Raw genomic sequence first — 20,920 nt, 5'->3', positions numbered from 1 at the left:
TTATAAGGCATTTTAAAGGAGTTCAAAATATAAATACATTTTCAGCACCAGTATCTCAATGACATCTCCCATCACAGTTGGAAAATCTCCCATCACAGTTAGAAACCTGGAGTTGGACGATCAGACAAAGATCGAAGAAGCACTGAGCATAGGAATGGCGAAGAAGTTTGTCAATCACACATTCAAAAGAGTAGATGGCATTTCTTCTCTTATATTCTTTGTGCTGGGCGGCTTGTACACTCTCATATCGGTCTTCACTGAGTTTATGAGCGAAGGGAGGCTCCTGGAAGTACTAAACACAGACAATGTTGTAAAAGCATTCATATGCATTCCAATTGTGCTCATGCTGCTGAAAATCATATATCTGATGAAGAAACACCTGAGTGCATTTGGATTCAAGCAGGTATCTACAGGAAAGTTCATCGTAATGTCACTATACTTACTGACACTGCTGTTGATGCTATTGCTAATTATATCAGGAAAACTTAAGTTTGATAGAAAAGCAGTGCCTATAGGCATATCAATTATGGCTTTCTTTAGCATGGTGGTTTCAAACGAATTTGTAGAGTTCAGGAAGCAGAAAGACAGAAACTACGTAGACTATTTTATTATAATTGGTGCCGCGTTCATAACCATCGACTGGATTCTGCGTATAGTAAGTGTAGTACTAGATGCATACTATGAAAAAAGAGCAATAACATCAGAGAATGCTGCCTGGTATCTAAAGTTAGAGTCGTATTCCAATGGGTTCCACATGACTACAATATTCCTATTGCTTGCATTTCCGCTGATTCAAAATTTTTTGTGCGAAGTAGATGCGCTTTTTGAAGAAACAACAGACGAGCAGTTCCAGATACTCAATGTTCTATGCATTATAGCTCTTGTGTTTGGCATTCTGGCTATCATAATGAAGGCAGAAATATTTAGCAAACATATATCTAAAAAAATTTCTGATAAATTCATTGCTAGGCTTAACACATTACCTTCTTATGATAAGTGATGCATTCATATTAAACATTAGATTGTGTCTATCTGCTTTTAACAATATTCTATTGCACTAATGATCCGTATGCACATTACTGATCTCCGCAAACATGTCATCTATGTCATCTGTCTGGTCGTCCTTGTACCTAGTCTTTGCTATCAGATAGTGTATCCTTGAGCTTATTCCAAGCACTACCAATGTATATCCAATAAAGTATCCATCCGGAATGTTTGAAGTCGCCATTATGTACAAGTCTTCACACGCTTTGCGTACCAAATGCACCTTGCTTTTCGTTCTGGCTGCCAGGAACATCCTACAAAGCCTCAGCACATGCACAAGCTTTTTGAACATCCTTGATGACTTGTGTCCGTTCCTCGACTTGTACACCACCCTCTCAAGAACCACTATTTCTGCTCTAAACTTCATGCCTGCTACATCATCCATCATGCCATAAAACGCCATGCTAGTGCCCTTGGGCATGGCCAAAAATATCAGCAGAATATCACTAGAATCTACACAGTTACAATCTTCTTGCCTTTTTAATGTCAAACTCATACAAGCTCGTTTGCCCCGCAATCTTCTTGACCATTCCAATGCTCCTAAACTGATTCCTTCCTATTCCCAAGGACTCAAGAACATTCAGCTTCGACAAAAGCTTCGGCCACACATACTCATCGATTGTTCCTTTCGCAACAAGATAAACAACATCAACATTGCTCTTCTGCCCAATCCTATGTATCCTATCCTCTGCCTGCAGAAGCACACCAGGATTCCAATACAGCTCTGCAAACACTACGAGCTTTCCTGCAGTAAGCGTAAGTCCCGTACTGCATGCAGTAATGCTCAGCAGCGCCACTCGCACTTCGTCATCCTCCTGATACTTCTTCACCAGCAAATGCCTGCTGCTGCTTGGCGTTGCTCCATCAATCCTAATCATGACAACACCCAACGACTCAAAAAACACATTCAGCCCATCTATCATCTCTATATGGTGGCAGAAAACAACAAACTTAACTCCACTCTTCACCACCGTCCCCAAGTACTCTTTCACTTGATTCATCTTCAATCCAACTGCCTCTCGATACTGCACTACAACGCTTGAGTCAACATCGTCACTTAGCAACTCCTTCTGTTGCTCATGCTGCATTCTACAGCATTGTAGATACACTTGCCTTCTGGACTTTGCCGGTAGCTGGCTCAGCACCTCGTCTTTCGTTCTTCTTATCATAAAACACTTCTTCAGCACATAATTCAACTCCTCTGCATTGCTGCATCCTTTATAATCGTACCAGTTGCCAACCTTTCTTCCATTGCAATACCTTACGCCATACTCATTGAAACGTGGAAACATTGTCTTGTCAAGCGCCAACAAAATCGGATACAGCTCCAATGGCCTGCTAACTGCTGGTGTTCCTGACAGCATCAGTGCTCTGCTTGCCTTCTGAAGCAGTGGAACTATTGCCTTTGTTCTTTTAGAGTCCATTCCTTTCAGGTAATGGCATTCATCAACCACCACCACTTTGATCCCACTCATCATCTGTACACCAGCAGTAACAGTTTCATAGCTTGCTATCCATGCCTCTCCCTCCTCCTCCCCGCTCTTCTTGATAATCTTTGCATTCACATGAAGAAACCTTTTGCATGCATCAACCCAATCTTCAAGCAATGATGCAGGCGCAATAATCAGCAAAGGCCACTCAGACCTATAGTAGTATGAGACAGCCAATGCTTGAATAGTCTTACCCAGCCCCATGTCATCCGCAAGAATCGCTCGCCCTCCCATCTCCAGCACACGTAGAACTCCTTCTCGCTGAAATGGAAGTAGCATATCATAAACAGATCCTATAAGCTCAAACCCACTGCCTTCATGCCTCCTTCTACTTGCATCAAGCACACCTCTCGGAATGTCTCCAAACACAAACCCATGGCTTCTCAAAATCTTTCTAATCGCCATGTACTCGTCTTCGCGTATCGTCCATTCGTTGCTCCCAACGTCATACACACTTCCCTCCAGCTTGCTTAACTCAACAGACAGTCTCTTACTAGACGGCCGCAACGTTATCCTTCCATTCTCATTCACATACACCTTTATTTCAGTCCGCACACATTCCGGCCTTTCATTCAATTCATCTTCCATTCGCACCATCTTCTCTCCTCCCATCACAACCCTGTTACTTCTGCAAAAACATAAAGCTTCAATGCATCTTACACATAATCCAGTACTCAATTAACACTTTATTCATCCACACCCATGATCCTTCTCTCTATCAGGTAATTTTCCTCAACCAGCCTCATATAGAATCCTTTGCTTCCGCTAATCCTCTCCCCAATCTTCTTGCTCACAAAAAGCAAATATCCAACAAGCACACACATCGCAACAAACTCAGCATTGCTCAGCCCAAACAACATCCTGGTTGCATTGTATATATACCACGCCCCAAGAACAATCGACACAAGCGCATTGATTTTGCACAATTCGCGTATAAGCGCCTTAAAGGAGTAGCTTTCCGGAGATGAGTGAAAAATGCCCTTGACAACAGACGTTGAGCTGAAAAAAAACACAAGCAGCCTCAACAAATACGCCCCATCTCTTTCGTACTCGTCGCTCAACAGCATCATCACCATCATGCTGCCAAACACAGGATACACCAGGTTCATGTACACATTTGCAACTCCATGCTTACATAATGCCATGCACAGCCCTATCACTCGCCTCTTCTTGTTCACTCTTTCATACACTATAAAAGCAATCGTCCAGGTGGCTCGCAGCAAGATCACAAGAATGCTTATAAACACAATATCTACATTATCTCCTACATAAGCAGATACATCCATCCATTCAATAACCGCTTTTGCTCCTTTGCAGTATCCTGCACAGATCCCATACAGAAAAATGATCACAGAAGCGCCTATGCATATGCATCTGCCTGCAAACATCCTAGGCACATAAAATATTGAAAAGTCAGAGCTGCATTTCTTTCCAAAATGCTTTTCAATCTCCTCATCACTTACTCGTCTTCTGCCCCTGGCATGTATGTGCTGCCTTCTAAATATCCTGTTCCTGTTTGCACACCAAGCTAGCCTTTCCTTTTCATATCTCTTGATACACACATTGTATAAAAAATTGTCCATCCTCAGGATCTTCGACTCAAGCATTACCATCCTGTTGACTCCATAAACAACATACTCGCACAGTATTCTGCTTGAGTACATCGCCACAGAAAACATCTTGTACATAACACACATCTTCAAATAGCCATCAATAACCACCGGCCTGGCAATTTCTCCACACACACACCAAATCGCCTTGAATCCAAAGCCATACAAAAACAAAATAAAGACCAGCAGCATTGCAATCCTCAGATGGATCTTGCCTATCGGCATCTTAGATGCCTCATAAAGCTCATCCATCCTGGATTCGTCCTCGTCAGGAACAAAGTGAAGTACACCTGCTCGGAAGCACTTCTTGAACGCCAATAGAGCATTCCTTATGCCCATTCCAAATGAATGGCCAACAAATACATGCAATCCAAACGAAATCATCCCTTGCACTGCCATTCCATAATCGTCTCCAATCTCCAATATGCTCACTCCTCGATTCAATATATATACAAACATGTAGTGAATAGCCAATCCAAGCATCATGTTTATGCAGATCGTGTTAATCAGAAGTATGTAGTATGTTTTCATAAAGAGCGTGGTGCTCCTCATCGTCCTTCCCTTCATCACTGTCTGCATCCGCTCCATGCATTCTATCACTATCCAAAAAACTACTCCAAATACTGCCATCATGCTGCACACTCGGCCTAACCATACATCACTCACAAAATCTGCAAAAGAGCAATGCACTGCAGGCACATACACCATCCTGCTAACCCCATATATCGCAGGAAGAAACAGCACAGGCACCGTTAGTCCTGAAATCTCATACACTGCTTTCTTTACTACACTAACACATTCGATATACGTACTGGCAAATTCCCTAGATGCTCCAGGTGCCTCAGAAATTCCACCATCCATCTCTGTTGCATTCCTGTTCGTACTCAAGCTCATGCTCACTTCAGGTGCTACAGCCAATTCATTCTGCCTTTCATTCAATCGCACAGATACATCACTTACTGGTGCATCTATATAGTTAATCTCATTCGCTATATGATCTGATTCTCCAGCACTCACATTCCTTCTCCTCGTAATTCCTTCTGCACCAGGTTCCACACTCGCATCCTCCTCCCTCATTGCCACCACTGCACTAGGCACTCCTCGTCTTCGGGCATCTGTATCAACCCTGCTGCGTATCTGTAAGAATAGCGCCTGGTTCATCTGCGCTAGCCATGTCAACGGAATTCCTATCCCAACAAACATCCCCACTTGCCCTATCGACATCGCATCTATCCCATTGCATATCCCCGTAAGCAGCATAAACAAACCTCCATTTACGTAGAATATTCCTATCCACTTGCAAAGGCTTAGCAAACTCCATATCAGCACTGCAATCACTCGCCATCCTGCTTTTGCTACACCCTTCGCAATCATCCACGCAGGCAGTCGCTCCGGAACATCCTCCCTATAAACTTCCTTAAACCTGTACTGATAGTGGCAGATATTGCATCTATTTGTTTTCGTAAACGCCATCCACGACAGCAAACATCCTTTGTGTATATACTTTATTGTCCCTGCACACTTACACGGGCTAAACAGCTCATCGTCTGCACACTCTCCTCCATGGCATATCTTACAGCCACTCTTCATCCTCCAGGGGTGTTCATTTTCATTGCCATCACTTCCTCACCAATCTGCATTTCATTACATTCACAGGCTCACAACACTAAACAGAAGCATGCTTGCCTTCCTCTCAAAATGCTTCTCAAGCGCCGTCCGGACAGCATACTCAAGCCCCTCCTCCTCTAATCTAATCACTTCCTCAACAAACTCAAGAATCTCAAGTGCTCCAGTAACCGCATCCGACGGCGTGTCCTTAATATCAAAGTTCACCATCACAAACCTTCCAGATCCCACCTCCTTCGCTGCATAGTGCTCATATATGCCTGTAAACACCTTCTCCTCGCAAGTTATCACAAGGTCAAATTCTTCTCTCTTCTCAAAAAAATTCTCGGGCTTCTCCTTCACTCTCATATTCCTCTCGAGCAAGTACAGAATCCCAGCTTCCCGATAGTACTCCTCATTCTTCCTACACAGATCTTCATGTATCTCCTTGTATGTTGTTCCAAACTCATACACATTCGCAGCATCAATCGTCTCCCCAGGCAGCCTGATCACAGAGTTTGTTCCAAACGACCTCACTGCAATCCCCTTCTTCATCAACAGGTCATGTGCTTGCATGCTTCTATTCTGATTCATTGCACAGCTCACTGCAAGCCTCATCAAGGGCATTGCCAAACTCACTATCTGTATCGAGTCCTGCTTCCTCCCATACTCCGCCTACTCTCATGCGGCATCATCAGAATTCAGGCTTCTTACCATGCTGATCGATGGAAACGGTGGCAAATACACTCCTGCATTCTCATATCCAACAGGCGGCACCGCATTCCTTCCAACAATTTCCGAATGCATCGCTACCGCTTCAACATCAGCCTCAAATTCCCTTCCATTCCCCATCCTTTCCAGCATCCTCACCTTCTCCTCAATCTTCAGTATCCCCTCATATATCCTTCGCTTAATCTCCAGAATCTCATTCGCTCCCTCTTCAATCACACTCTCCCATCTCTCCCTGCTATACGCCAAAGACTCTCTATCACAAAGCCTCTCAATCTCCTCATATCCAATCTTCCCATCAACATACTCTCTCAGCCCACCAAGAAACTCTTCACTTACCTCCTTATACAATCTATTCATAGGGCATCCAAAACACTTCAATATCATTTAACACTTTATTCCTACTTCTTACGCCCCTTAGGCTTGCTTTCATTCCCCTTCCCATCTTTCTTCCTCTTCACTCCCTCATCTTCTCCAGCGTTCTGTCGTTTGCTTTTGATCGAGCTTTTTCTTGTAGGTGGTGCTTCTGATCCTTCTTCGCCGTCAACTCTTACTCCTATAGAGCTTGCACGTCGTCTAGGCTTTGATGCTTTCTCATTATTCATTTCTTTCTTATCTCCCATATCCACATCTTCACCTTCATCCTTCTTGTCTTTCATGCCTTCAGCCATACCTGCGCCCCTCTCATTCTTTTCATCTTCCCCATTCGCTTGCTCCTGAGACGCATCAATATCAATATGCCCCATCATATCCGTGGCAATCGCATCCTTCATCTCGCTCGACATCAAAACCTCCTTTACTTCATCCCTGATCTCCTCCTTCACTTCCATCATAAAATCCCTCTTCAGGTCTTCTCGCAGCTCCTCCTTGATACTGTCCTTCACACTCTGCTTCAGCTCATCAAGCCCCAGCTCAATCGCATCGTGCTCATTCCTCATCTTCTCCTCAACTATCTTTTCTGCACTGTTCAAAATCTCCTTCTCTATCATCACCTCCCCAAGATCACGCCCATGCTTCTTTGCAAGCGATGCAATCACCGGCGTATCTACCGCCCCATGCTCAATAGACTCCTCAATCTCCTTCTCAAGCACCTCCTTTTGCTCCTCAAGCACCTGCTTTATGCATGACACATTTGCATGCTCGTCCCCGCCAAGCGATACATACACTCCAGACACCTTGTTCAATGCAATAGATACTACTGCTTCCCCCATCACTCCTTCGCCACTCTTCTCCACAACCTGCATCTTCTTACTCTCAGTCACATTCGTCGGCTCTTCACTCTCTTCCGCATTGCCAATCCCCTCACTATTCAGGTAGCTCATCTCCATCCTTGGCCTTCGGATCACTTTGCTGTCATCAACAAAATCTCCTGGCTCGGTCTGCGAAAAAACAAACCTGTACCTGCATATCCGCACCACATCCCCAAACCTAAACTCACACACAGATCCCTTCTCAACAGCATCCTCATTCAAAAACACATTCTCCCCAATCACTCGCATCTTCATGTGCTCAAAATACACAAGCACATGCCTCTCCTTGATCGACGGCTGCTGCAAACGCACACCTGCATCAATTCCACTGCCTATACTCACCTCAGGCTCATTCGTAAACACCACACTCTTAACCTCCTCCTCGCTTCCTAACGACTGCAACTTGTACTTCTCATTCATCAGCTTAAGGGCAACAAACATTCCGCAATCATTTACACGCCGCCTTCCCTTCTCTACAACACTCAAACACACCAAATTTATTCAACCTTGATTACAATACTCTTCTCCACATTTCTATCCAGATACTCTCCACACCCAACAAACACCTTGCACTCATTCACCCTTCGCAGATCTTCCGTCCCAATCCTAAACTTCACCCTCCGGCTGCCTTCAAAATCATCAACCACCTCCATCTTCCCATACACCCGGCCATCAATCGTCAGCATCACGGCCCACCTACAAAACAGCTGCTCTTTTATAAATGGCGCATGCACAACCATCCTCCTTCCATCAGATCCTCCCCGGAAACTCGAGACCTTACTGAGTTTCACCATCACCGTCACCACAGACCCATTGCTCACCACATAAACATTCTGGTCCCTCTTCATGCTCTTCACTCCTTCCTCTTCAATCTCCCTACGCATAATAACGTCGTCAGAATCCTCAAGCGCAACATCCTCTCCATCTCCATCATTCCCAGTATTGATCACAGACGCACTAAACTCGCTCACCTCAACACTTGGAATCTCCCTGCTCACCATCATTGCAGAATCATAGTGCTCCCCAGATAAATGCATTCGTAAATATTCCTCGCCCCTTCTCTTCTCCTTGCCTCGCTTCTCCCAAATAAATAATGGCTCAAACCTCACAAACGGTATCTGCAGCAGGCAAAACCTCGGATCAAACACCGCTTGCACCACCATCCCCTCTAAAACAACGAGATTCTTCATCAAATTACCATATCGCTTTGCAAGCGCAATCACTCTCATCCCCTCTATCAGCCTCAGCGATGCTCTCTGCACATACTCAGCCTCCTCTTTCCTTGCCATCCCAGTCCTAAATAAGTGGTCAATCAGCACAATACATCCTTTGCTATCATCCATCGTCTCCTTCATCGGAAGGCCATACTCATTCTCAATCCGTACCTTCAGCCCACTCACCTCACTCTTCCATTCATGCATTGCAAACTCTTCAGACTCGCCCATTGCCCAAATCAGCGCATAAATTCCCTCAAGTCCCTTCATTTCGTTCATCTTCTCATCAATCCTTTCAAAAAACTTCTCCATCGTCACAAAACTCACCCCAAGCCTATTCATATCCCGCATCTCCCTCCACTTTCTGTATGCCCATCTCGGAACAAACACCCCGAGTGCTATGCAATACAGCACAAAAGCATACACTCCGTTCCTAACTACAATCCCAGGAATCGCTACAATCTCCCCTATCTTCGAATCATTGTTCAGCCATGCCTCATACTTCTTCTTGTTCATCACAAGCCCATATGCCCGGTTCACATTCTTCATCTTCTCCTCATACTCCTTCTTCATCTCCCCCACTACCTTTCCCGGGTTGTACTTCACCAAAAGCACTCGCAGCCTCTTCTTAATCTCCCCAGCACTTGCTTCCTCCGTTATCCCCAGCACATCCAATGGATTAAATCCCTTCTTGTACTCCATCCTCAGCGTCTTCACATTCCTCACAAGATACGCCACCGCTATCCAAAGCACTACCGCAACCACCTTCCTCAGCCCATTCCTATTCTCCACCTTCTCTCGGCATCCTGCACATCTGCACCACACCCTCTTTACCTTCTTCCTACCAACCAGTCTAAAGCTGAAGAACAGCGCAACTGGTGCAAGAGCAGAAAGCATCAGGTAGCTCGATGCAAGCCCAGACTCATCATATTCATAATCATACGACATAAAGGGCCTTTGTTGATCCACAAAAAAACAAAAATTTAATATCTTCAAATACTATATCAAAATGCTCATTAAGCATTCATCATTATTCAAAAGAATATCTCTGCATATGCTCTTCAGGTCAAGGCTCTCCCAACTCCATTCCATACTCCGTCTTATGCATAAGCAGGAAAACTCGCAGGCAAAGCTGCATCACCCCGCATTCACTACACTACGGCAGATACTCTGCATCGTCTCCATTCATCCTACAGTATTCCTTCTCTTCAAGCTTGCATATCGCATCCTTTACTGCTTGGCCATCACATCTAGTCTCGCTACACACCTTGGCAATAATCTCCTCTACATTCTTCTTCTTCTCCCTCTTCAATATCCTCATCACCTTTGCTTCTACCACTGCCCCACAATGCTCATCCTCCAAATGCTCATCAGTCGCCACTCCTTCCTCATCCTCAATCTCAAACAGATCCAACACCTCTTCGCTGCATGCATCAAATTCATTGCTGCACAGTGCATCCTTAAGCTCACAATCAGGCCCCATCACGCAAACCCTCTTGCATCTGCTCTTAACATACTCATACTCTCCACTCGAAAATATCCTATTCAGAGAAACATTCCCATCCACAAGCACAGCAAACCCATGCGAAAGAAGATACTCAAGATTCCTCTCAAATCCCCTTCCTCCAACACACTCTTTCAGCTCATCCTTGCTTCTATCAGTGTCCAGCCACATTAGAATCGCCACTTTGTCTGTTCCCATCCGGAAGTTGAATCCATTTATCTCAAATACCACAGGCGACAGGCTGTAGCATCCTTCATACACTGCTCGCGGATAATTTGCAAGCTTTAGTCGCGCAACAGCCTCCTCTGCATCTCGTAATGCTTCTGGAAGACTTTCTCCGCTTGCACTCACATCATAAAACCCTCGTGTCAGAAACCGTGCCTCAACAACAAATCCTTCGTCCCGTGCATGCATATCAAGCTCGTTCCTGGTGCTTCCCATATAATCTGCATACATCACATAGATCTTCCTACTCATATTCGTACCTAGGTGCTTCTTCACTGCATACATCAGCTTTTTTACTTTCGTTGGCTCAGCGCAGTATCCCAGTAGCATCCGCTGTACAACACCATTGATCTTCTCAATCACTGCATCCCTGCTGCCCATCAATCCAACAAGTATGGCCACTGCATCAATCACTTCGTCTATGCTGCTCTCCATCTGCAATCCATTGCACATCCCAGTTATGTGCCTGCATAAACAATTATTGCTATTGCATGTGCTATTTGCTTTTGCATTCGTCCTCAGCAAATCCTCAATGAATCGGCATACATCATCCTCAGCATTCGTGCCGAGCCTACCAAGGCACCTTGCTGCCTCCTCATCGAGATGCCTGCACAGCTCATCCGTCTTGATGAAGTTCTCAGCCACATGCATGCGCACATTCATGTACAGTGCAACAAGCGCACTCAGTCCGTCAACTGCATTCGCCTTCCTGCATACCACGCTCTTATATTGATCAAAAACCTCATCCATGCATTCAGAATCCATAAACTGCACTATCTTTACATACAGCTTCAATCGCTCCTGCCTCTCCATCTTGCTGTGCATTGCCTTCAGAATCTCTCCAAACCTATGCCGTAGCCCAAATATCACCTCCTTGTACAGCCTGTTGCTCTCAGGCTCAAAAACCCTTGATGCAATGTATATCTCCAGGTACACCCTCTTCAGAACCTTGCCAATCTCTGCATCAAAGTTCATCGAGCTGCGGAACACTTCCACATACTGCTTGACCATCTCATTGTACTTCTCGCTCTCATCGTTGCAGAAGTACAGCATCCTCAGGTGTCTGACGGTCTCCGCAAGCATTGCAAACACATAGTCCTTCGAGCTCCTTGAAACGCTTATTTCGAAAAAAACAATCTCCTTCGCTCTATCCATCATCCTTTCCATGTATTGCCTGTAGAACACAACGTATCCCAGTGTGCGTATGTCCATGACGTGTCCGTCTCGCTTCTCAATGCTGATGCGCACAAAATACCGCTCGAGGTACGAGTATGCCTTCGACGCAATCGCCAATGCACTTGAGAACTCGTCCATCTGGTGGTGGAGCGTTTTGAGAGATGTAAAGCATCTGAGATGGTCTACATGTGCAGAAAGCACCTTCTTCAGGCACTCGTATACCTTCAATCCTCTTGTCTGGAAGGTTGTGCACACTTCTGTGCAGTGGTTGTACACAATGTTGTGTATGTGCATGAAGTCTTCAGAGCTGAATGCCTTGTGGTCTCTCAAAAGCTTCAATGTCAAGCCCTCAAGCTTGTGAAACTCTGGGGACTCCATTCTGGGTATTGCTGTTCATACATAAATATCAGAATGCAAGGCTTGGAACGACCCACTGTATACAGATATGCTGAATGTCACGGTGCATTGCGTGGCTATTGATGCAATTGAATGCAATGGCCTATGCTTTTTGTATTTACTTGCTGATTATATTGAATTTATTTTGTTTCTCATCAGCTCTTCGAGATCACAAAGCTGAACAACAGCAAGCTGCAGTGATCCTGCAGAAGAAAGCATCTCGTGCATGCCTGTGTATTCGTTGAGAAAGTAGAGTAGTGTTCCTTCGTGGTTTATGCCTTTGTGGCTCTGTTTGATGATCAGCGAAGCCTCTAGAAACATATAATGGAACCTGATGTTGAAGAGTACAAGCTTGATGAATCCGACAACATCGTCATCGCCAAGCATCTCGATGACTGACGAAACGTACTTTGCGAGGCCTTTCCACATCTTGATTGTATGCACTGCACTGCTTGTCTTACTTTCCTCCATGTATCCTTTTGTATACAGCATGATGATTTCGATGTGTGCCTTGATCCCGTCTGACCTTGACTCGGCCATGAGCAAGTCGATGCTTGATCTGAGTTTTTTTGCACTCTTCACTGCGGGATTGAGATCTGCAGCCATCAAGACTGTGAATGAGCCGTACCCGAGCCTATCGATGTCTATGGTGCAGAACATCCCGGCATCCTGCAACTTTGATATTCTTGATGCAAGCGGTGAGGCGGCTGGCATGCATGGGGATCTGAATAGGCGTTAAAGCGGCGCATGGAGTTACAACTGCACAATAACGCGCATGGGTAAATAGATGCGATGTGTGTGGATATGTTGAAAAATTTGTAGCCCTGCAAAATGGTAAGTGTATTGCTGAGATAATTTGAAGAGTAGCGCAAAGGGAACACGATCGTACAGCACCAACTTCCAAGTGAAGAGAAGGAGGAGGAGAGAGGGAAAGACTGACTACAAGCACAGGATAAACATGATCAGGCAAGATGCAAATGCGAGCGGGGTGTCTAAGTACAGGCTAGCTGTCAGGATAACAAACAGCAAGGTGATATGCCAGATCATGGGAGCATACATGGATGGAGACCGTGTGATGGCATATGCAGACTCGAGCGAGCTGAAGAAGTATGGAGTTGACTTTGGGCTGACGAACTACTCAGCAGCATATGCAACGGGGTTTTTGATTGGAAGACGAGCACTGAATGCGCTTTCGATGGACAAAGTGTATCTCCCGAAGGAGATCGACGGGACATACAGTGTTACGGAGGACATTGACGAAGACAGGAAGGCGCTGAAGGTGTATCTCGACATTGGGCTTGCAAGGTCGAGCAAGGGAGCAAATGTGTTTGGGGCAATGAAGGGAGCATCTGATGCAGGGCTGAACATTCCGCACAGTGAGGTGAAGTTTTATGGATACAACAAGGGGAAGCAGTTTAACGTGAAGGAGTTGCATGACAGGATATTTGGGCAGAGTGTGTCGAAGTACATGATTGAGCTGAGGGAATCTGATCCGGAGAAGTACAAGGTGCAGTTTTCTGATTATATCAAGAAGGGAATTGAGCCGGAGAACATATATGGGATCTACAAGAGTGCGTTTGAGAAGATAGCGGCTGATCCAGTGAAAGAGCCCAAGGACAAGAAGGACTATTCTGGACTGAAGAAGTACAAGCAGGCACGACTTACGCGTGAGGAGAGGAGGATGATGGTTGAGGCAAAGCTTGGGAAAGCTGGAGATGAATAAAGAGGTCTTCGTTTTTATTATTTTTGAATGGCTGTGAGCAAGGGAGGGGAGTAAGGATGCGATGCAGGGGAGGAACAGCGTTGCGCATAGAGGGGTGTGACGACATGGCGCAATGGTAGCGCGTCGGATTCCAGTCCCGAAGGTTCTGGGTTCGAGTCCTGGTGTCGTCATAATGTTTTGCTGTAGCACAACACATGGCGTGTGGCTTTTGCTAGTTTGCAAGGCTGCTGTGTTGTGTTGATTGCAAACGCTGTGCAATGATTTGGATTTATGGTGTAGCAGGGTTGGTGTTCACATGGGTTATGCAATGCAGAGCAGCCAAGGAGAGCAGAACTCATCCGGAGCGACCAACAAAACAATTAATGTGACATTTGTGATTGATGACTTTGCAGGCGTGAATGCATTGGCTGACAGGAACAGCCGTGCGGTTGTTAGAGTTGGATGGATGAGGTCGATGTTGACGTCGATTGTTAATGTTAAAGAATTTGAGATGTTTATGAATAGTGAAAGTGCTAGAAGAAGCGGAGGAGGTAGAAGAATAAGCATGGCTGTTGCATGCAGTTCCAAGCTGATTGATGTAGTGCCAGGCATTCTGGGGTGTAATGTGGAGATCGATGAGCTTATGAGGAGATACAGGCTGGTATGCAAGGATAGGGCGGTACATCCATTGACTGAGCTTGGCGATCTTGAAAATGGAAGTACTGTTGCGATTGTTCGGATTGCACATGCAAATGATGGCAGAATACTGTCCATTCATGATTGGGCAATGATGAGGAATGCGGTGTGTGGGCTGAGGAATCAAGGAAACACGTGTTTTATGAACAGCGGACTGCAGTGCTTGATGAATTGCTGGAAGTTTTCTGAGTACTTTATACATAAAGAGCATGAACTGGTGCTGAACACAAGCCTGCCGAAGAAGGCTATGCTTGTTGATGCATACTACAGACTTGTTCAACAGATGCATGATGGAAAGACTCGTGTGATCACGCCGGGTGAGATGAAGAAGAGGATGGGTGACTTGTACATTGAATATGATTATAACGAGGAGCAGGATGTTATTGAGTTTGTTGGCAAGCTTCTCTACTCGCTCCATGAGGGAATGGTAAGCATGCCAGGCAATAATGATGGTGGGTGGTGGAGCTGCAACAAGTCGATTGTGACAAATCTGTTTTTCTTTGATCTGAAATCAACACTAGGGTGTTTGAGATGCAGCAAGGAGAAGATTTGCATCGATCCTTGCATGTACTTGTCACTACCGATTCCTCTAAGGCGCAGAAGCGATGTGTTGTTGTTCTACGAATCGGTGGATAGAAGACCTGTGAGCATACGTGTGAATGAGAAGCTCGAAGTAGAAGAAATGAAGGCAATGATGCGAAAGGATTACGGAGTGAGAGGTATGATTATCTGTGTGGTCTATGACAGAAAGGGGGGCGCAGAGGAAGTCAAGGATGGAATTCTGAAAGACATTGGCCGTAAGTTGTTTTGTTACGAATACTTTGAAGAGAAGATTGGGTCATACTTCTGGATATCCCTGAAGAGCAGGGGAATGCTTATGGAGAAGGCACTAGGCATTGGATTATTGGGGCATGGAAAGCTGGCCGATGAGTCTTGTACGTATAGAGCGGTGTGCGATGCGCTTCTTCATGTTGTTGATCGAGAAAACAAGTGGATGCTTGATGATCGAGCGGTGTCCTCGTATCTGAAGTTGGAGTATGCCTCGAATGCAGATGGAGGGCTGTTAGGTATACCTATTGTAACTGTGATCAGTAAGAGCTATCGAGGAAGTAGGGTGTTTGATGGGCCATGCAGCATTCCTTGCATTATCACAGACAGGAGGGATGGATTGACTACGATTGAGGACTGTTTGGATGTGTTTCTTGAGAAAGAGGAGTTTGGGTGTCTTGAGCTTCTTGAGTGCGAGGGATGTGGAGGAAAGCAGAGGTTTTCAAAGAAGATAGACTTTGGAAGCCATCCTGTATATCTGATTATCCAATTGAAGCGGTTTGAGTATGTAAATGGAGCAATAATGAAGATATCCACGCCTGTTGCGTATTCAACGGAGGAGATGGTTGTAGGAGGCATGCGCTACAAAACAATTGGGGTGTGCAACCATGACTCGGAATACTCCACAGCCACTGGGCATTATGTAAGCTATGTAAGGAAGGACAGGTGGTACCTGTGCAATGATCAGAGGATTAGTGAGGCGAATGGTGTGAGCAAGGACGACACATATGTTATTTTTCTGGAAAGAATAGAGTAGTGAATAAAGTATTAGATGTTTTGCGTTTTGCGTTTTGCATTTTGTGTGATGTAAAAGTGGCAGCGGCAAATCCCTATTGATTCAAGCTGATGTATATTAGTTATGCTGAGTATGTGAACATGATTGCAAATATGGTTGGGGAGGGTGATGAGGGCAAGCTGGAAAGAATGGTTGGTGCTCTACTTTCATGTGATGCATCTGGCGAACAGCTGTGCCGAAAGGTTGAGGAAGCGATTGGAAAGCGGATTGCGCCTGATGTGGTTGATGGCTTAGCCAGACTTACACAGAGCTTCTGTGGAAATGACCGGAGCAGTGTCTTGTTTGAGGATGTCGAGCTTTTTGATGCGCTGTTTGCAAGCGATGAGAAGAGAATGCTTCTTGAGGTGATTAGAGGCGGAGTGCTTGATAGGCTTTGTGTGCTGTTGAGGGGATGGAAGATGTATTTTTTGAATCGAATCCTGTGCAACAGCAAGGCATTTGAGTATTTTCTTGTGTACCAGCTGGAGCCTGAAGACAGCATGAAGGCGAAAGAAATGCTAAGGACAGAGGGCGCAGTGGCGTTTACAAAGTACATTGAGCACGACATGCTGAGCCTGATGAGTGGATGCAAAATAGTTGATCTTGAAAGAACATCGTCGAATGCAAGCACGCATATGAAGAAGAGGGAGTATCCTGCAGATGCAGAGGTGAGGTATGCGGATGGGATTGAGACTGTGTATGTTCATGGATGCAAAAAAGATATTGACTTTGATGCTGATGTGCCTGGGGATGCTGAGCTGCTTTTTGGCAATGGATTTAAGTTTAACTATGTGCAGAGTGCTGTTTATGATGCAGTGTTTAATGACTCTGGAAATGTTCTTGTATGTGCGCCTACTGGCAGTGGAAAGACGGTGATTGGGGCATTGTCGATATTGAAGGTAGTGGCTCAACAAGGGAAGATGGGTGATGCGAAGAATGCTGGAGCGGATGGAGGGAAGAAGATTGCATATGTGGTGCCGATGAGGGCGCTTGCAAGAGAGGTGTCGATGACTCTTGGCCAGATGTTTTCCAGGCATGGCATGGCGGTGGTGGAGCATACATCTGACACGGATGTTGGATACAAGCATCTGGAGAAAGCAGATGTGATAGTTTGCACACCTGAGAAGCTCGATGCACTGACAAGAAATACGGGGTTTGGGTTTTCAGTGATGGTGATTGATGAGATCCATATGCTTGATGAGGATCGAGGCGCAACGATAGAAGCGCTTGTTGCACGGATGTCTGTAAGGAAGGGATGCAGGATTATTGGATTGAGTGCAACGCTTCCAAATCATATGGATGTTGGGCGGTTTCTCGGGTGCAAGCAGGAAAGTGTGTTTGCATTTGGCAGTGAGTTTCGGAGATGTGCGATGGACTATGAACTGATCAATGTTGGCATGAGGGAGATGGAGATGATTGTTGCTGTTGAGAAGGTTCTGGAGAATATGGATATAGGTGGCCCGGTGATTGTGTTTGTCCATTCAAGGAGAGATGTGATGGAGATGGCACGTGAGCTCGCAAGGTATCTAGGACGACATGAGTGCAGAGATAACGATGACGACAAGCTGCTGGCAGATGCAGAAAAATCGATTAGGGAGATAGCAAGGCATGGGATTGGAGTCCACCATGCAGGGCTGAGCCGAAAGGTAAGAACTGCTATGGAGGAGCTGTATAAGAGTGGCCGTATTGATGTGATGGTATGTACAGCAACACTTGCTTGGGGTGTGAATCTACCGGGACGAACTGTTGTTATCAAAGGAGCAGATGTGTATGATACATATACGTGTGAGTGGAAGTCAATTAAGCAGGCCGAGATACTCCAGATGTTTGGTAGGGCAGGGCGATTTGGAGATGAAAGATGCAAGGGGGTTCTTGTTTCAAGCAAGCAGACCGAGTTTCTGGTTGAGAGGTGCATTGAATCGAGACTGCTTCCAAGGCTGTGCGACTTTTTGAATGCAGAGATTGCAGGCGGGATGAAAGAGTTTGGCCAGGCTGTGGATTGGTTTAAGCATACATTTTACTATGCAAGGCTTGTGGTGATGAATAGAGAGTCAGGGAAGGCTGCCAGGGAAATTGTGTACAGTGCGCTGAAGCATCTTGAGGCAGCAGGACTGATTGTTTTTGAACCGTTTGTGCATTCGACATGTGTAGGAGCTGTTGCGTCTAGATATTGCCTGCAATACCGAGATTCATCAAGGATGTTTGCAGACTTGTGCAGCTTGATGACTGATTCGTCGATGTTTTCGATGATTGCAGAGATGAGCGAGTTCAAGGGAATCGGCATACGTAAAGAAGAATTTGAAGCTGGCGATGCGGTGAATATGGTTCCTGTTCCAACGGAGTCTACTTTTGGGATTCTTGTTCAATGCCATGTTGCCAACAGGGTTGAACTGACGGTGCTGTCGCAGAACCTACCAAGGATGTTTGCAGCATTGTTTGATGTCAGTGTAAGGAAAGGGCTAGGCGTTTGTAGAAGGGTTATTCGGTGGTACAAGGCAGCTGTGCACAGGATATTTCCGTACCAAACACCACTGAGGCATTTCTGCACGAACCATGATGCACTCAGGATGCTTGAGATGAAGGAGATTCCGTTTTCAATGCTGGAGATGCTGGGAAGAGACGGGCTTGCAGAGATGGGGATCTGTGCGGAAGTGATGGATAGCCTGAAATATGTTCCGAGGTTCTGTATCTCTTCATGTGTGTATATGTGCAGTGATGAGTATTACGTGATAAATATTGGGATTGAAAAGGCATTTGATGATAGCAAGTGCAGTGACGACAGGTATTATGTTTTGATAACGGATTCAAGAGACAAGGAGCTGGCTGTTTGTGACACAGTCGTGTTTGGAGACGGAATGCATTCAAGCCAGAACTACGCAATAAACACGAAGTCGCCGTTTCTGAATACATATGTGCTTTCTGCGAATTATTTGTGTCCTGAAGACCCGAGTGTTCTTAGTCTTGTAGAGGCAGGTAATGCTGAACGCTCGATGTTCAGTAGTGTATGGAGGGAGTTTATGATTGATGTGCTGAGCAGAAGCCGTGGAAATGTAGTAAGGCTGGGCCTGGTGGATGGAGCGATATGCACCAAAACTGTGATTGTAGCAGGCTATCGAGAAAGACGGAGGCTGAGAATGATGGGATACGAGGCGTATGTGCATGATGAGTTTGTTTCAGGACGAGTTACCTGTGAGTCAGTCACAATTATGGATGTCCACAATATATTTTCGAATTACCTTATTGAGGCATGTATAGCACAGTGCATAGTTCAAGATATCAGAATGGTTCTTGTTGGGCTTCCATTTGTTGATGGTGCAGATATTGAGCATCTTGGCGACATTGAGCAGCCTGGAGAAGCGGATAGGAGTAAGAGTGGCTGTAATGAATGCAAGGAAAAGCATCATATGGAATACGAAATGAAAGAAAAGACTAGAATCTCGATGTATGGATCATGCAGCCTTACACATCATGGCGAAATGCATGACTACCTGAATGAGTTTGAGCTGAATATAAGCAGGATGAGTGTAGATGGATCATGCCTTGTGATTCTTCCTGTGCAGAGTGCATGCAGACACTTTGCCAGCCGATTCAGGGATGCAAGGATTGCGGCTGAGTTTGGTTGCATTGGAAAAGGAGTGCACTTTGCTACACGAAGAAGCATTGACATGTGGATTGATGCAGGGTGGAATCCATGCGTGGAACAGGTCCATGTTATTGGAACTGTGTATTATGATCATGAGTCCCAAATGTATGCAGACTACAGGGTGGCTGATGTGTGCAGGTATTCGATGCTTGGCTCACGTGTGTTTATATACACAAAGCGAAGCAAGGCATTGCTGTATTTGAATCAAGGTAGGATTCCACTGCATTACCGGTCGTCTGGAAGAGGCGAGCTGGATGTGTATTCTTACTGGATAGGATGCAACCTGAACAAGCATGTGGCATGCACATCCTTGCTTGTTGATGAGAATGGACTGACCAGGTATGGGCGGATTCTCTGTAGATACGGGATGTGTATTGACACGATTAGGATGTTTGTAGGCAGTGTGAAGGACAAGATGGGGCTGAAAAACATTCTTTTGCTTGTTTGCAGAGCAGAGGAGCTTGTATTCTGCATGGATCATGACGAGTACAAGGTATTGAGCAGCAATGGAGTTGACATTAGCAGGGGGAAGGCATATGGGCTCGCAAGCCATGACTTTGTAAACGAATCTGAGTGTCCCGACATATTGCAGTACTACCTTGATGATGTTTTGCCGATTATTTACAAGATGTATCTGTGTCTACTTGAAGTCTCAATAGAAAAGGCGTGCCTGAAAACGGCATTCAACGTGATGTTTGGGCTGCAGAGTATTACCAAGAAGACCTGTGCGGCACAGGACAAGTTTTACAAGCTGAAGCTTGTTGAAAATAGTGTTGTTATTGATGTGGCGTCGATGCCTGATGCGCCTGTTGGATTTGTGGTTTTCTTTCTGTTTTCTGGGTCTAATGAATATGAAATCCTCAAGGTAGAGTCTCCTGGGATGTATAAGGTTGAGTGGAGGAGCAGGGCTTGCTATGTTGTGAGTGACTGCTGCACAGGGTTTGATGCGATTGGCTGTGAGTTGACAGATGGCAATGCAAGTGTTTAATGTGATTGCCTGAAGCGAATTAAAGTTGTGATTGTATGTATGCAA

The 20,920-nt window shown here is 45.4% G+C and overlaps 13 protein-coding genes and 1 non-coding gene across 14 annotated transcripts; 5 read left to right on the top strand and 9 right to left on the bottom strand.

Annotated features, from left to right (window-relative positions):
* Positions 1 to 58: 58 nt before the first annotated feature.
* On the top strand, positions 59 to 1,000 carry HK407_06g10840 (uncharacterized protein; the record flags this gene model as incomplete). Its single annotated transcript, XM_060421056.1, has 1 exon — positions 59 to 1,000. The coding sequence occupies one exon, from the start codon at positions 59 to 61 to the stop codon at positions 998 to 1,000; it is 942 nt and encodes a 313-aa protein (XP_060276711.1).
* Positions 1,001 to 1,057: 57 nt separating this feature from the next.
* Positions 1,058 to 1,465, bottom strand: HK407_06g10830 (uncharacterized protein; the record flags this gene model as incomplete). The annotated part of the gene is made up of 1 exon (XM_060421055.1): positions 1,058 to 1,465. One exon carries the CDS (start codon positions 1,463 to 1,465, stop codon positions 1,058 to 1,060), a length of 408 nt encoding a protein of 135 aa, XP_060276710.1.
* Positions 1,466 to 1,505: 40 nt separating this feature from the next.
* On the bottom strand, positions 1,506 to 3,146 carry HK407_06g10820 (SNF2 protein; the record flags this gene model as incomplete). Its single annotated transcript, XM_060421054.1, has 1 exon — positions 1,506 to 3,146. One exon carries the CDS (start codon positions 3,144 to 3,146, stop codon positions 1,506 to 1,508), a length of 1,641 nt encoding a protein of 546 aa, XP_060276709.1.
* A 74-nt stretch (positions 3,147 to 3,220) lies between these two features.
* HK407_06g10810 (putative RING-variant domain-containing protein) lies at positions 3,221 to 5,734 on the bottom strand (the record flags this gene model as incomplete). Its single annotated transcript, XM_060421053.1, has 1 exon — positions 3,221 to 5,734. One exon carries the CDS (start codon positions 5,732 to 5,734, stop codon positions 3,221 to 3,223), a length of 2,514 nt encoding a protein of 837 aa, XP_060276708.1.
* A 60-nt stretch (positions 5,735 to 5,794) lies between these two features.
* Positions 5,795 to 6,367, bottom strand: HK407_06g10800 (ssu72-like protein; the record flags this gene model as incomplete). Its single annotated transcript, XM_060421052.1, has 1 exon — positions 5,795 to 6,367. One exon carries the CDS (start codon positions 6,365 to 6,367, stop codon positions 5,795 to 5,797), a length of 573 nt encoding a protein of 190 aa, XP_060276707.1.
* Positions 6,368 to 6,430: 63 nt separating this feature from the next.
* On the bottom strand, positions 6,431 to 6,865 carry HK407_06g10790 (uncharacterized protein; the record flags this gene model as incomplete). Its single annotated transcript, XM_060421051.1, has 1 exon — positions 6,431 to 6,865. One exon carries the CDS (start codon positions 6,863 to 6,865, stop codon positions 6,431 to 6,433), a length of 435 nt encoding a protein of 144 aa, XP_060276706.1.
* A 14-nt stretch (positions 6,866 to 6,879) lies between these two features.
* HK407_06g10780 (uncharacterized protein) lies at positions 6,880 to 8,148 on the bottom strand (the record flags this gene model as incomplete). The annotated part of the gene is made up of 1 exon (XM_060421050.1): positions 6,880 to 8,148. The coding sequence occupies one exon, from the start codon at positions 8,146 to 8,148 to the stop codon at positions 6,880 to 6,882; it is 1,269 nt and encodes a 422-aa protein (XP_060276705.1).
* A 77-nt stretch (positions 8,149 to 8,225) lies between these two features.
* HK407_06g10770 (uncharacterized protein) lies at positions 8,226 to 9,890 on the bottom strand (the record flags this gene model as incomplete). Its single annotated transcript, XM_060421049.1, has 1 exon — positions 8,226 to 9,890. One exon carries the CDS (start codon positions 9,888 to 9,890, stop codon positions 8,226 to 8,228), a length of 1,665 nt encoding a protein of 554 aa, XP_060276704.1.
* A 208-nt stretch (positions 9,891 to 10,098) lies between these two features.
* HK407_06g10760 (putative cullin) lies at positions 10,099 to 12,225 on the bottom strand (the record flags this gene model as incomplete). The annotated part of the gene is made up of 1 exon (XM_060421048.1): positions 10,099 to 12,225. One exon carries the CDS (start codon positions 12,223 to 12,225, stop codon positions 10,099 to 10,101), a length of 2,127 nt encoding a protein of 708 aa, XP_060276703.1.
* A 147-nt stretch (positions 12,226 to 12,372) lies between these two features.
* Positions 12,373 to 12,957, bottom strand: HK407_06g10750 (uncharacterized protein; the record flags this gene model as incomplete). The annotated part of the gene is made up of 1 exon (XM_060421047.1): positions 12,373 to 12,957. The coding sequence occupies one exon, from the start codon at positions 12,955 to 12,957 to the stop codon at positions 12,373 to 12,375; it is 585 nt and encodes a 194-aa protein (XP_060276702.1).
* A 117-nt stretch (positions 12,958 to 13,074) lies between these two features.
* HK407_06g10740 (ribosomal protein L5) lies at positions 13,075 to 13,966 on the top strand (the record flags this gene model as incomplete). The annotated part of the gene is made up of 2 exons (XM_060421046.1): positions 13,075 to 13,077; positions 13,106 to 13,966. The coding sequence occupies 2 exons, from the start codon at positions 13,075 to 13,077 to the stop codon at positions 13,964 to 13,966; spliced, it is 864 nt and encodes a 287-aa protein (XP_060276701.1).
* Positions 13,967 to 14,064: 98 nt separating this feature from the next.
* On the top strand, positions 14,065 to 14,136 carry HK407_06g10730. Its single transcript has one exon. It is a non-coding gene; the product is annotated as a tRNA-Trp (tRNA).
* Positions 14,137 to 14,261: 125 nt separating this feature from the next.
* On the top strand, positions 14,262 to 16,226 carry HK407_06g10720 (ubiquitin carboxyl-terminal hydrolase; the record flags this gene model as incomplete). The annotated part of the gene is made up of 1 exon (XM_060421045.1): positions 14,262 to 16,226. The coding sequence occupies one exon, from the start codon at positions 14,262 to 14,264 to the stop codon at positions 16,224 to 16,226; it is 1,965 nt and encodes a 654-aa protein (XP_060276700.1).
* Positions 16,227 to 16,315: 89 nt separating this feature from the next.
* HK407_06g10710 (DEAD/DEAH box helicase) lies at positions 16,316 to 20,875 on the top strand (the record flags this gene model as incomplete). Its single annotated transcript, XM_060421044.1, has 1 exon — positions 16,316 to 20,875. One exon carries the CDS (start codon positions 16,316 to 16,318, stop codon positions 20,873 to 20,875), a length of 4,560 nt encoding a protein of 1,519 aa, XP_060276699.1.
* Positions 20,876 to 20,920: the final 45 nt, after the last annotated feature.

Source organism: Ordospora pajunii (genome assembly GCF_021821965.1).
Source record: "Ordospora pajunii strain FI-F-10 chromosome Unknown Cg_06A, whole genome shotgun sequence".
Taxonomy (NCBI): Eukaryota; Fungi; Microsporidia; family Ordosporidae; genus Ordospora; species Ordospora pajunii.
This window is presented reverse-complemented; position numbering and strand designations above follow the sequence as displayed.